This window comes from Poecilia reticulata, linkage group LG14 (genome assembly GCF_000633615.1).
Source record: "Poecilia reticulata strain Guanapo linkage group LG14, Guppy_female_1.0+MT, whole genome shotgun sequence".
NCBI lineage: Eukaryota > Metazoa > Chordata > Actinopteri > Cyprinodontiformes > Poeciliidae > Poecilia > Poecilia reticulata.
This window is the reverse complement of record NC_024344.1, coordinates 18,944,863-18,957,932: the sequence shown is the minus strand read 5'-3', so window position 1 is coordinate 18,957,932 and position 13,070 is coordinate 18,944,863. Positions and strand designations below refer to the sequence as shown.

The following is a 13,070-nucleotide window of genomic DNA, read 5'->3' as shown; positions in this document are numbered from 1 at the left end:
CTTATTTTTGTGTGTTTTCTTTGTAAGTAGAAACTTTTGATATAATTTCATATTGTTTGGGTGCATTTATTAAAGAAAATTATCACTTATATCCTTAAGAAAACCATAGCTTGATGGTGAAATGGTCACACCGACTATAAGGGTTAGAGTGGTGCTTTTGCAAGTTGTGCACCAAGAAAAGTATGCAAGGCCCATATCAGGACCATGGACAGCTCCACAGTAGCTTGCAGCTTAAATAACTGCTTCTCTTTTTGATGAATTGTTGCTTTCTGTGGTATCACTAACTACATGAGGATTCAGTCCGAGTAAACAAATGATGTTTATCCTTTTCCATCTTCCACTTTAATATTCTGAGAGTGTATAAATACAAATCTAAATCTGCATTTCCACACTCCATCTGTTCTCTATACTCACTTATCCTTGCAGGTTCACAGGAAAGCTAGTGTCTTAATTTCTCATACTTAACGAAACCTGGAGAACACACATTGATTTTTCCAGATTATGTACAAATCCCTGGAAATAAAAGACAACAGTTATGTTTATGAGGAAAAATGAAAAACAAATCTTTGAAAATACAGATGAATAAAAGACTTGACATTTTGACTTTAAAAAAATATGTATTTATCTCAAGTTTATTGTACAATCACAGAAAGACTGAAAGAGTCCATGTAAAACTTACATTTTGAGATGAGTAGACCACCACACAGAGTGACACCTGCTCAGTAATAAAAAACTGAAATGATCAAGTTTTCTGGGGTCAGTTTAGCTGTTCTGAGCCAACATGCTTTGTTTTACAAAATAGGGATATTTAAGTGTCATTAACAAGAAAAACTAAATTAAATCAAATGTTTTCCATGCATCTGTTGAATACTGAAGTTGATGTTGATGAAGTGAATGATGAGACAGACTGTTGAAAACACATTATGTACTATAAAAGGTTCCAATCACAAGTTCAGAAATAAACCAACCATGGACATGAATGATCTGTTCAGTTGGGGCTTTTAAGTACTTATTTAAAGTTTTTCCCTAAGGTAGATGATTATACAACTTAATTTATTTTGTGTTTTGTCAATACATTGACATTTATTACAGATTTTCTCTCTGAAAATGAAACAGACATGATTAAATACCCTAGCATTGATGTTTAGCAAGGTTCTCTTTAAACATGCTTTTGGTAGCCGTCAACACAGTTCTGGTTGTGATTGCGTTTTTGACGCAGGATTTGGTGGAGCTCATTAAAGTTGGTTGGCTTCATGACAAAACCCAGCCTTTAAATATCATTCATACACTTTTCTCTTGAGGTAGGGGCTTTGGGAAAGCCGTTCAAGAACATCACATTTTGCTTTGCTTTAATTATTCGAGCCCTAATTATTCCAAAAAAAGCTTTGATGAATCATTGTTCACGTTTCACATACCTGGTTCAAGGGGTTCAAAGTTCCCTCCGAAGGGGCCGGTGCCAGTTTCAGACACTTTGCTAGGCCAACATCCCCAAGAGACACACTAATGACCTACTTTATTCACTCAGCACTTTTAAAGGAGACATTAATGTCTCTTTATAAATGTTGTATGACACTAACCTCCCCAAACACTAGAATTTTACATTCCTGGAAGAGCTGTGGAAAGAAATTGGAGGTTAAATAATTTTTATCCATTTTAGGGCTAACAGCAACTAACAATCATCGCAGTAATCGATTATTCTGATGAGTAATCAAATTTAAAAAAAGGCACCTTCTGTAGATTTTTCATTTAACCACTTAAGCCTTTGTTATACAACACTAGAAACACATTAAAAGATCAAAATAAACAAATAATTCAGTTTGCTTTTTAAAATAATTAACATCTTATTTTCTAAAAAGGAATAACAGAATTCCTTTATTAAATCTAAACCTGGTGAAGCTAAATCTAAAAGCTGAAGAGTTTTGGCTAACACATATTTATAGACATGTATATATAAATATAAATAGTACAGTTTTGGCTTAATTACTGCTTTAATCATTTAGTTATTTGACTGATTATTTAGTTAACGATTATTTCAATAATCGATTCATCGCGACTAATGTGATGAATCCATTTAATGTTTCAGCCCTAATCCACTTATTGCATTGCATCCCTATTGCTGGCAGTAAAACAGACACACAGAATGACACTAGCACCACCGTGCTTCACAGGTGGTTCAGTGTTCTTTAGGTTTGAGAAGCTGCAAATTTCAGTCAAGCTAGAACGGGTCGGTTTTGGACCAGGCGCCCTGGTCTTCCTGGTGTTTGTAAATCTCATTGCAGTTGAATATTATTCATTCATTTCACCAAATAAATCAGTGAAAGCCCCAGATTAATATGACATTCATCTCCACAATGGATCTAAACATTCGACTGAAACTTTCGATGGTGCATAGCCACATTCTTCAGGAAATTAATGCTGTGAACAGCACAAACTATTCATCTTGAGAAAGAAAACAACACATCAGTACAGACAATCATGCTAGAGTGGCTTCCTTTAGAGAGCATCATACGTCCAGAGATCTGTCCAGAAGCTTGTGAACAAAAGTGATCGACTGCATGGCTGGTGCTAGTGAAGATTAAATCTGTCTAAGTGACCATTTCATTACAAATATAAAGTGATTAAATTACAGCCACCCTGAGTATCTACAGATTTATAATGGGAAGATCTTCAGATTAATTTGTGTTTCACATTAGTTTGTACAATAAAGCTCCTATTAAATCACTGCGCTGTACTGTGTGAATAGTTCAACCCCTAAAAAAATATGCACTAGTCCAGTTTCTCTGCGATTCGCCCCATTTTGGTGCGCATATTGCGCACAAGGAAGAACGCAATGGTGGTGATGCCCATTATGACTTCAGCTACCCAGAAGGCCGTGTCCCAGCTGTGCTGCTTGGCAACAGTGCTGAAGGGAAGCCCTGCCATGAAAGCCCCCACTGCGACAAACACAAAGACACTCCAGTTACATAAAAGAGTTTCGTTACTATACGTCACCTTCTGGTCACGTGACCCAGCAGCTTACCGTTTGCCATCAGCGCGACGACGGCATGAGACGTTCCACAGAAATTGGAAGGAGCACTTTCGCTTGCTATCACTCCGTACAAGGCGATTGGTCCATACGAAGAAAACCCAAACATGGCACCAAGGAAGAGAATCCAAATCTGTCAGTGAAACCAACATTAGGAACTCGTCAGTCCACTGATGTGCCAACAGACACACACACCTGTTGGAATTAATTAATCACAAATTAAAATGAGCCTGATCATTTAAATTCTAATCATTAATATTTTTGTGAGGGGCAAACCTGTTTAGAGACATCATAACTCGCTTTATGTATAGTTTCAGTTTTAAGTGTTTTATTTCCGTTTAAATTATTGTTTTTGGTTGCTGTGTTTTATTTTGCATATTTTAAATACCTTGCAGTTCCATTGCTACATGTTCTTTACAAGAGTTTGCTGGTCTTTGAGAGGGCATCTTGCATTATTATGCCAATATCAATATATCACTTAAGAACCGCCTCAAAAACAACAATGTTGTTATTTATCACAACAACTTCTGGGACAATTTATTGTTCAGCAAAATTGTGACAGGCTCAGTGACATACTAGTAAAGACACACCATCAAACACTTGCAGCCATGACGACATCAAAAGGTGGCTTAACAAAGTATTAGCTTTGCGCTGAGTGCACAAAGCACTTTTCAGATTTTTGATAAAATGGTTGAAAACCATATAGTTCATACAGCCCTGGGTTTTCTCCTGGTATGGTCGAAAACTAGCCTGGTAAAAAACAGCCACTTCTTCTATGCTTTACTTTGCACAGAGGGTCTGGACCCTCAACTATTCAGAAACGATTGCTTTCTGGAGGTGTGGATCTGATTTTACCTAATCACTAACTTTCGGCCTTGGCACTTGAAATTCTACTGGAGAAATTGAGCTTAATGGGAGAAATCCCAGACAAGGCACTGATAGGACATGAGAATTGAGCAGAATTGCATAGTAAAGTTAATCATAAACACAAGGGAAAACATTTCATAATGTACCTCTTTCTCTGAGACTCCAAGTAGAACAGACACCGGATGGATGACCTGGACCCACAAAGGAGCTTCCTGAACAAAAAGATTGTTTCAAGCTGACTTGTGACGATTAGAAATATTTTAAATTATGTCGTCAAGCGTTAGACTTACCTTTGGTACTTCAGGTGTGATGGTCACTCTGAACAGATACATGGACACGTACATGCCAGCCATCATGAGAATGAGCAGACCATGACGGGGGTTGCCATGAGTGCTCAAGCCTTTCTGAAGAAACAACGGGAAGACATTTCAACAAGAGTAGCACTGAAACCACAAGCCCTGTCGCTTAGTGGTACTTACGCGGGCAACGGCTCTGTCCGAGATGAAACCTGCCGAGAGGCTGCCGACGAACCCTCCAACCTCCAGCGCACTCATGTAGGTGCTGCCTGTTGGCGACAGAGCCTCGGTCAGCACCAGTTAGGTTTAACCAACAATCAAAGATGAGGCGAGAAATGGGAAAGCGCACCCATGAGAACAGTTTGGCCTTTCTCCTGCATGAGGAACAGCTGCCCCCAGTCAGTGGCTGCCGTCTTCACCCCAAAAACAACCAGGTAGCCCAGAGAGAGGACCCACAGGAAGGGAGAGAGGAGAAATTCGCTCAGGGTGCTCTCACTGTTGCCTGCAGAGCATATAACCAAGAGGTAAGCTCACTGTAAAACATCTTAGTTATACCTTCTGGTCGTCTCCATCTATAATCTGTGGAACTGTATTATAAGAGTAACACAAGCTGTGTTTCCATTAACCAGAGAAATGCACAACTGAAATTACAAAAATACATTCACTTAATGGAAACGAGACAATCTCCAAAAAACACACGTTTTTCGATAAAACGTTTTTGCGCCAGGATGAGGTGGTTTTTCAACCTTTTCAAAATAGATGTATATCATAATACTGCAATGGAAACAAATTTTTTCACATTACATGGCTACAGTCGAATGCTACTTCTGGCGAAAACCATGAGGAAGATGACAGAAAGTAGCAGGAGGATCATGGCTTGTTTGTTCTTTTGGACAATGAGCCGCTGGCTCCGCCAGAGCTCTCACAGCATCGCATTCTGTCACTGGCGCTAGAGCCAGTGGTGGATTATAAATATATCTCATGTAACTCTTTACATCCGTCACTGCCATGATTTTTAATGACTCAACAAATGAAACAGCTTATTTGTGTGTGATGTTAATTTTTTATTTAAGAGAAACACCAGAATTTCAACAAAAGATTTGCGCACATTTGTAAAGGAGAAGCAGCTTACGTGTTTTGCTTACCTCCTTTCACACCCTTCTTAGCTGCAGCTTCGATGCTGGGAAGGCCCACGTCCTTCGGCTCGTTCTTTACGAATACCAGACAAACTAATGAGAAGGCAGCACAGAACACGCCAGACATGGCCAGAATCGTCCTCCAGTCGTAATACTGCAGGAGCACCGTGACCATGAGCGGACCCAGACTCCCAGCCAGGTTCATGCTGCAGGACAGCACAGACCACCATGTTCCAAACTGGGACGGCTCATACCACTGGCGGGGAGGAGACGCAGAGAGATGTTAGCATTTCTTCAGATCTGACCTAGAACATTTATTTTTGAAGAAAATGTTGAAGTTAGGCAAAAACATACTGAAGTTTAGTACATTATACCAGAGGTGGAAGAAGTTTGTCTGCAGAAATGCAACGCTCCCGGTCAAAAAACAAGCAAAAAAAATTAAAAGAATCAAACCCTGGCAGAGGGTTTTAGTCTTAATTAATGGTGGAGAAATGACTCAGCGTTACAAGAAAACTATTTATCCAGCATCATAGGTGACTATGCTAGCTAGCTTAAGTAATTATGGCAGACTGTGTTGTGGGAAACTAGCTGTAGGGTTTGAGCAGCATGTACACAAGAGTGATCAGCAGCACTAAGACCTTCCTCCTGGCTCTGATCCGTTGTTTATGGTTGAGCGGCATATTTCTGCAGAAGACAGTAGAACCACGGAAGAAGGCAGAGGAGACTGATTTTTGTCACAGATCATCTGCTTCATACTACATGAGAGATGTCATGATGTAGCGACATGATGTACCCATTTGTGTATTTGTACCTATTTGTATTTTTTGCAAATAGGTAAAAAACATATTTTTCTAAAAAAGTTATATACTGCAGCTTTAAAGGGACAGAACTATGCAAAAATCGTTTTTTTTTTTTTTTGAGCTTTGCATAAGAAATTCCCTGAAAAGGAAACAGTAAACATGAGGAAGCAGGTGCTCTGTCTGCTTATTTGAGACCAAAATATAATTTTTTTAAGATGCATACATAATAGTTACTATGGACGAAAACTAACTAAACATCTCCCTGAAACCACCAGCTTCACAGTGAAACCTGGTGACAGCAGCACCAGGTTTCACTGTGGGATGTTTTCTTCAGTGGGGACAGGAAAACTGGCGCTGAACACAGGACAATCCTGGAAGAAAACCTGTTAGAATCAGTAAAGATTAAAGACAGGGGTGGAGGTTCACCCTCCAGCAGGTGAAATACCAGAGCCAGAGTTACATAACTTAGATCAAACCCTATTCATGTATGTCCTAGTTAAAGTCCAGAGTCTAATCCAACTGAGAATATGTGTAAAGGCTTGAAAATTGCTGTTCAAAGATGTTCTTTATTCTAACTGACTCAGCATGAGCTGCTTCTGAATGAAGAATTGGTAAAATATTTCAACCTCTAAAACCACTGTGAATATAGTGAAATGTGTTTCCATGAAGTATTGTCAAACATAATCTGCTGTTTAGATTAGATTTCCAACATAACCTGCCAAAAGTGTCAACCACGGAAAAGAACTGAACCTTTTTCCTGATGCTGAAAAAACAGGATTGAGCCTGAAATTACCTCACTAAGTCACTGATCTCACTCCATACAACTGACCTTTGAACTGTGGGTTCAGGTACCAGTTCCTGCAGGCTGCTACAGTGAAGCCATGCCCTTATGAATATGGACAACATTATTCTGACACCGACTTGCTAAGAAACTCAGAGCAGCTGTTGCTAAAAGATGCTACCTGGCTAAAATCATCCTTCCTTGAACAGATTGGCTGTTTAAAAGATTTTTTTCTGTCATTTTGTTGCTCCAAGAGAAAAAGCAGGATGAAATAAGAGCCACATGCCCCCAGGCAGTAACTCAGTTAAAAGACAGCTACGAAAGTCCCTTGCACAGCATACCCAGTAAAGCTCTAGTAACCTGAGAAACTGCTAGGAATACGCCTAAGGTAGCCACAGACTTATCTAACACCATGTTGATCCATAGCGTCGACTTCAACTTAGCTGTCCTGCAGTTAGACCTGCTAAATATATTTGCACACAAATATGGGGGAAGACGTCTTTTAGCAAATTTGCTCTTCTTTTCTGGAGATCTACTTAGAATAATCTATAAATACATACTGTCCTGTAATCTAACCCCCCCACCACCACCACATGCTGAACACATGCCAACAAATTGTTTTTTTTGTTTTTTTTTGATGCATCAGTCATTCGAATCCACGAGTCATTTCTAACAATATGATCCATTTGCTTTCTTCAACAGACAAACACCCGGAGATGTCTAATTAATATTCAGACCTACCGAGAGTTAAAAATATGCATGGAAGAAATCCGACAGCTATTTATAGATGAGACCTTAGCAGATTATTAGGTAATCCCTTAATTTCTCAAACTGCTGCCGGCTTTCCTGCTTTCGATTCGTCCTGGACAATCAACACTTCATACAGGAGGCTAAGATCAGCTCACACCAAACACAGCTGCCCCGCTCCTAAATGTCAGCACTGCTTCGTGCCTACAGGCCGCGGCCTCTCCAAATATAATCCACAATTAACATGTTGGTGTATGTACATCTGAGACTTCAAACTTATTTTTCTCAGCAGGTGGCGTCTCCGGACAGACAACAGGCATCATGAACAGCCTGTGAGCTCCAAAATATTGGACTCGTCAAGTTTCAAATTCAAATTCGAAAATACGTAACTGAGCCCAGAGGAAAATTAAATGTTGCTATAACTCAGTAGTTCAAAATCCTTCAAAGAGTTGTTGTAGATGATGATGGCTGTGGGCAGGGAAGATCTCCTGTAGCAATCTGTTCTTCGGCGAACCTGAAGAAGCCTCTGACTGAAGACACTCTGTTTTTCTAATTCAGTCTCATGAAGTAGATGGTGAGGGTTTTCCACAATTATCTTCATTTCTTTGTTTATATTCATATTCAATGTGAAGATGAATAGATTTTTTTTTACAAAAAAGCTCCAAAAGAAACAAAGGAGACACCAGCAGTTTGAAGCTACTCAACCTGACAGGAAACTGGGAGCAGCTGATTAGTTCAATTACATTTAGGAAGACTTATAAATCCCAGAGGGAAATTAAACAAACCACCAATTAGGATCTCAAAACCTCACCGTTACAGGAAAACCGCTGTCTGCCATAATCAGTGGTGCTAAATAGCCTTAGCATTCATGACAGTCTTTGCTGATGGGGAGAAACTATATCGTAGTCAAGAGCAAGGAGGGGCGAGAAAGTTGTGAGCAGCATTTAGACAGCCATGATTGAAGGTCCTAAGACCTTCCTCCTGGCTCTGATTGGCTGTTTCTTGTTAGAACTGGAAGCACTGGGAGAAGAAAGAGGAGAACTATTTTTGTCACAGATTATCTGTCTCATACCATACTATCATACTGACAGTTTCAACATGTATGTAAAAATATACTTTTATCAAAATTACATACTGCAGTTTTAAGCTCAATTTCAATTGAGATGCTACACTTAAACATGATGTTTGTGTTCAAATTGGAGACACTTGATACAGAGGTGGTAACCAAGGATGCTACAACTTATTTGAGTAGGAATAATATTTTCCCATAGGGCCAGGTTGTTTGATAGTTTTTTTTTTCCTTAATAAATTAAATCATCATTTAAAGCTGAATTTTGTATGTAATCCGTTTGTGTTTATCAGTAAATTACCTTAATGATCTGAAACATTTAAACATGATTTTTTTAAAAAGGAAAAAAATGTGGCACTTTTATATCTCTAACCTTTACACATTTTTTAATGTGACGTATCTAAATACTTGTTTGTGGTTGAGACAATGGTGAAATTTCAGACCATTATATGTATAGAAGAAAAGAATGGCGACACTGATCCAGGCTGATCAAGAAAAAAAAAAGGTCAAATTCCAGTCTCAAGTTGACAGATTACTGCATTTCTATTTCTCACTCTGGTGTTCATTGCAGAGAAATCCAAAGAGATCCTTACAAATCAAAACATGTTCATGTGAGTCAATGTTGTGCCAACAAAGCTACACCCAAATCAGACCAAATCCTCTTGCTTCTTAAGCTGATTAACAGTTTTTTCCTCTATCAGTGTACTTTTAGCATTTCCTTCATTTACATTGTCTAAATGTGAGGCAATAACGCCAACACAAGTCCAGCTAACGGCTTTCAGACCCGTGATTTAAGATCCGACAGGCAGGATAATATTACCTTCCGAAGCACCTTCCCACATGGGGGCCACCCACAGCCCTGTCCCAGGCCGTTGATGAACCAGAGCAGGGAGAACATGGACACAGTTGAAGACCAGGAGAAGGCCACGTTGATGCCTCCGACCAAGAAGAGGCCGATGGAAAAAAGCCAGCGGGCGCTGATCTGGTCCGACAGCACGCCGCTGATGAACTTACTGATGGCGTAGGCCATGGTTTGACTGCTGGTGATCATACCTGCAGAGGAAAAACGGAACAGTCCCCGTTGAAGCAACAAACTGGCTCTTCAAGGCACATATTTAATTAGCTATGTGGACTTCTTAACAGTTGAGGATGAAAAAATCTCTAGATTATTAGTAACAACCGAGAAGGCCACCATCACCACTTGAGCCGTTCACTGGTTAACAAGAATTTAACTGAATGTCATGAAACTTTATGCAACCTTCACTCATAATCGTAGGAAAACCTGAAACTGCAAAATTATATGTGAAAATTACAATTAATTGTAATTAATCCATCCTGACTATTCAGTCATTCTCGATGATCTTTATGGAGTGTTAAATTTAATGAGTATCTGTTGTACAAATAAAAACATAACTACAAAGATAAATTGTCTAGCCTACTTAATATTGATCTAAAAAGTCCCTTGTTAGACTATGTGGATGATCAGATCAGAATAACTTTATTAAAAATTAAAGAAGTGCCAATTTAATAATTATTTATTTATCCCAAAGGAAAATTAAATGTTGCCCTAACTCAAAACATCCAAGTCTCTTCAAATAGTTGTTGTACATGGTGATGCTGTGGCCAGGAAGGATCTTCAGTAGCAGTCAGTCTTGCAACAAATCTGAAGAGGCCTCTGACTAAAGACTGTGAAATATTCAAATATTTTCAATAAGAAAATTATGATTTTTCCTATTTATTTTGTGCACATAAAATAACATTTCCTACCATTTTTTTCCTATAAACACATAAAGTAACAACTGACATGTTGATTACAGACATGCTTAGATGCATAAATGGGTATAATTTCTTTATATAAGGCACTTTTTAAACTTTTGTATGTTATGGTATTTTAAAAAAATAAAAGAACAATCAGAATCGGAAAGGAAGAAAGTCTCATCAGTCCTAAAAATGTTAAGTGAAGCAGCCAACTGTAACAATAGCCACATAAAAGTAGTAATAGTTGCCAGCGTAAAAGTAATCGGTCCTTACCCAAGTCGTCTTTGTCCAGTTCTATCTCCTCCATCACAGACGGCATGACAAAAGAGAATGTCTTCCTGTTAAAGAAATACAGTGAGTAGCCAGTGAACATGCACAGGAAGATGACCACACGGTAGTAGCCGTAGCCTGTGGCCGCCATGATTACAGTCAACTGATCAAAATGTAACAAATTAGCCTTTTTCTAGTCCTGCATTTGGGCCCTCTGGTCTTTAAATCATAGCCAGCAAAAGTAGCAAGCTGTAGCATCCGCCAGGCGGTTGAGGTGGAGGGTTTTCCATAAGCAGAACTCCTTGCCGCCTTGAAGCTCTGTACGTCTGAGAGAGTTGCTTGTGTGCGAGAAGGAAGGACAGAGGAGGGAAACCTCACACCAGCCTGGAAATGAGAACATACCAAACATGACTGAAGCGAGAAGCAGCCACACTTAGCCACACTCAGTGCACCAGACAGAAGCATATCCACAGCTGTGATTAAATTAAGAATAGTTAAACATTTCTGCTAAAACAGGAAATTTTGAGAGTAATAAACATATAAGGTGTAAATTATACAAATATAAACAAATATCATACATATCATACAAATATGGTATGATAAAACTGTCCCTTTTTATGTGTACAGTATTGAAAAGATTTTTTTTTAATGTCTGTGAAGATATTAAGAAAGGTGTATAAATTAGTTTTGCTCCAAATGTATTGGACTGAATGTTAGAACCAGGCTTTTAAATTGTTGTGACTTGTGAAATTGAATCTTGGTGAAATAGTCGTTTTGTATTTGTGAACGACTGAAATTATCTACAATTACAAAACTCCTTTAGGATTTTTCTCTGCAACTCCAACTTCTCGGCTACACGTTTGCACCAAAAATACCTCCCGGGTTTCTGAATTTAAAAAAAGCTGAAGCTGACAAGTGGGAAGGTCACGTAAAATGTCGGAACTGTTTCTTTATGTTACAGACGTTAACACATTAAACCTGGAGATATCACAGCGTATCAATGGACATTAACTTTAAAACTTGTCTTCAAACCACCAACGTTTGTATAAGAAACGCTAAAACCTTCAAGAGCCTCAAAAGGCGAAAATGTGGAATTTCCAACCGGTACATATTTAGTGGGCTACTGGGCTCGTGAGGGAAACTACATCGGTTTGTTTTAGCAGATCTCTGTATCTCTAGGCCTAAATATTTAGCACACAAAACCCGACCCGGCTCGGCAAGCATGGAAGTCCGCTTGTTATCAGAGAGCAGCTGCCCTCTGTGAGATGCCGACAGACGCTCTGGCAGCCCTTACCTTCATCCACGTCTCTGGTTCGTCCCATACGCGTTACAAGAACGGAGCGCGCTCACGAATCAGCAGCTCAGCTAGTGCGTCCACGAGCGGAGGCACGTAGCAAACACACTAACGCACGAGCGCGAATGCCCCATTGCTGAGATACGTCAGCGTGTCCGCCATATTGAATGTGACTTTGGAGTTTTCTTTTTTCATATCTTATGCGTTTCGTTATACTCATGTTTATTATTTTTACTTTAGCTCTTACTGTAGTAAACAATGACCTCCTCACATTCATTTACTGTAGTTAAACAATACATCCTTACAGAATATAGCGAAAATAGTTGTATTATTTAGGTTAAATATAAAACTAAAGTCCCTGAATGCTATTCGGACAAAAACGCTAGATTGACAAACACTTTTATTCATTTATTTTTGCTTCTCTCTGGAGTCAAGTTGCTTCTTTCTAAATGTGACTGGAAGGATGCTGTTTTTCTATTATCTTAATGTGAGCATACACACGTGTGGGAAACCTTAGAAACACTAGTCCTCTCACTTAAAATATAAAAAATATAAAATGCTAACTGTATTGTGTTATGTGAGTAACGAAACTTTTACCAATTATTCAGGATTTGCAACATCTTTACTCCAGCGCCATCATGTGGCGGAATTCACCACATCTCAAAAAAAAACAAAAAAAAAAAAAACGATCCCTTCACTCTGCCTCATCAAAAATACTATCTGTCGCGTTTGTGAGCATGTGACTGGAATTTTGGGTAAAATCTGACTTCGACGTGACTCATCTGAGAACTTAACGCAACAAGGTTTCTCTGTTCTCTGTGCGTTCCAGTCAGAAGCAATAAAGTCTTTGGAGAAGTTGGACAAGATTAGATTTAGCAATCTGCTGATATTTTTAAAGAAGTAAATATTATTACTATCTTTATTTTGACAAGAAGAGATTTTCTCTGCAGCTTTTAACTAGATTGAAACAAAGTAAGTATAATGTGAGCTTTGTGGACTTCTTGCAGGGGGTAATTCAGGTTTTGAA

At 38.9% G+C, this 13,070-nt stretch overlaps 1 protein-coding gene across 1 annotated transcript; it reads right to left on the bottom strand.

The window, feature by feature from the left end:
* Positions 1–319: 319 nt before the first annotated feature.
* Positions 320–12,127, bottom strand: LOC103476137 (glucose-6-phosphate exchanger SLC37A4-like). The gene is made up of 10 exons (XM_008428264.2): positions 12,044–12,127; positions 10,753–11,133; positions 9,542–9,774; positions 5,334–5,580; positions 4,538–4,690; positions 4,372–4,457; positions 4,183–4,296; positions 4,039–4,104; positions 3,020–3,158; positions 320–2,933 (listed from the first exon to the last, which is right to left on the bottom strand). Exons 2-10 carry the CDS (start codon positions 10,898–10,900, stop codon positions 2,767–2,769), a joined length of 1,353 nt encoding a protein of 450 aa, XP_008426486.1. The 5' UTR covers positions 10,901–11,133; positions 12,044–12,127; the 3' UTR covers positions 320–2,766.
* Positions 12,128–13,070: the final 943 nt, after the last annotated feature.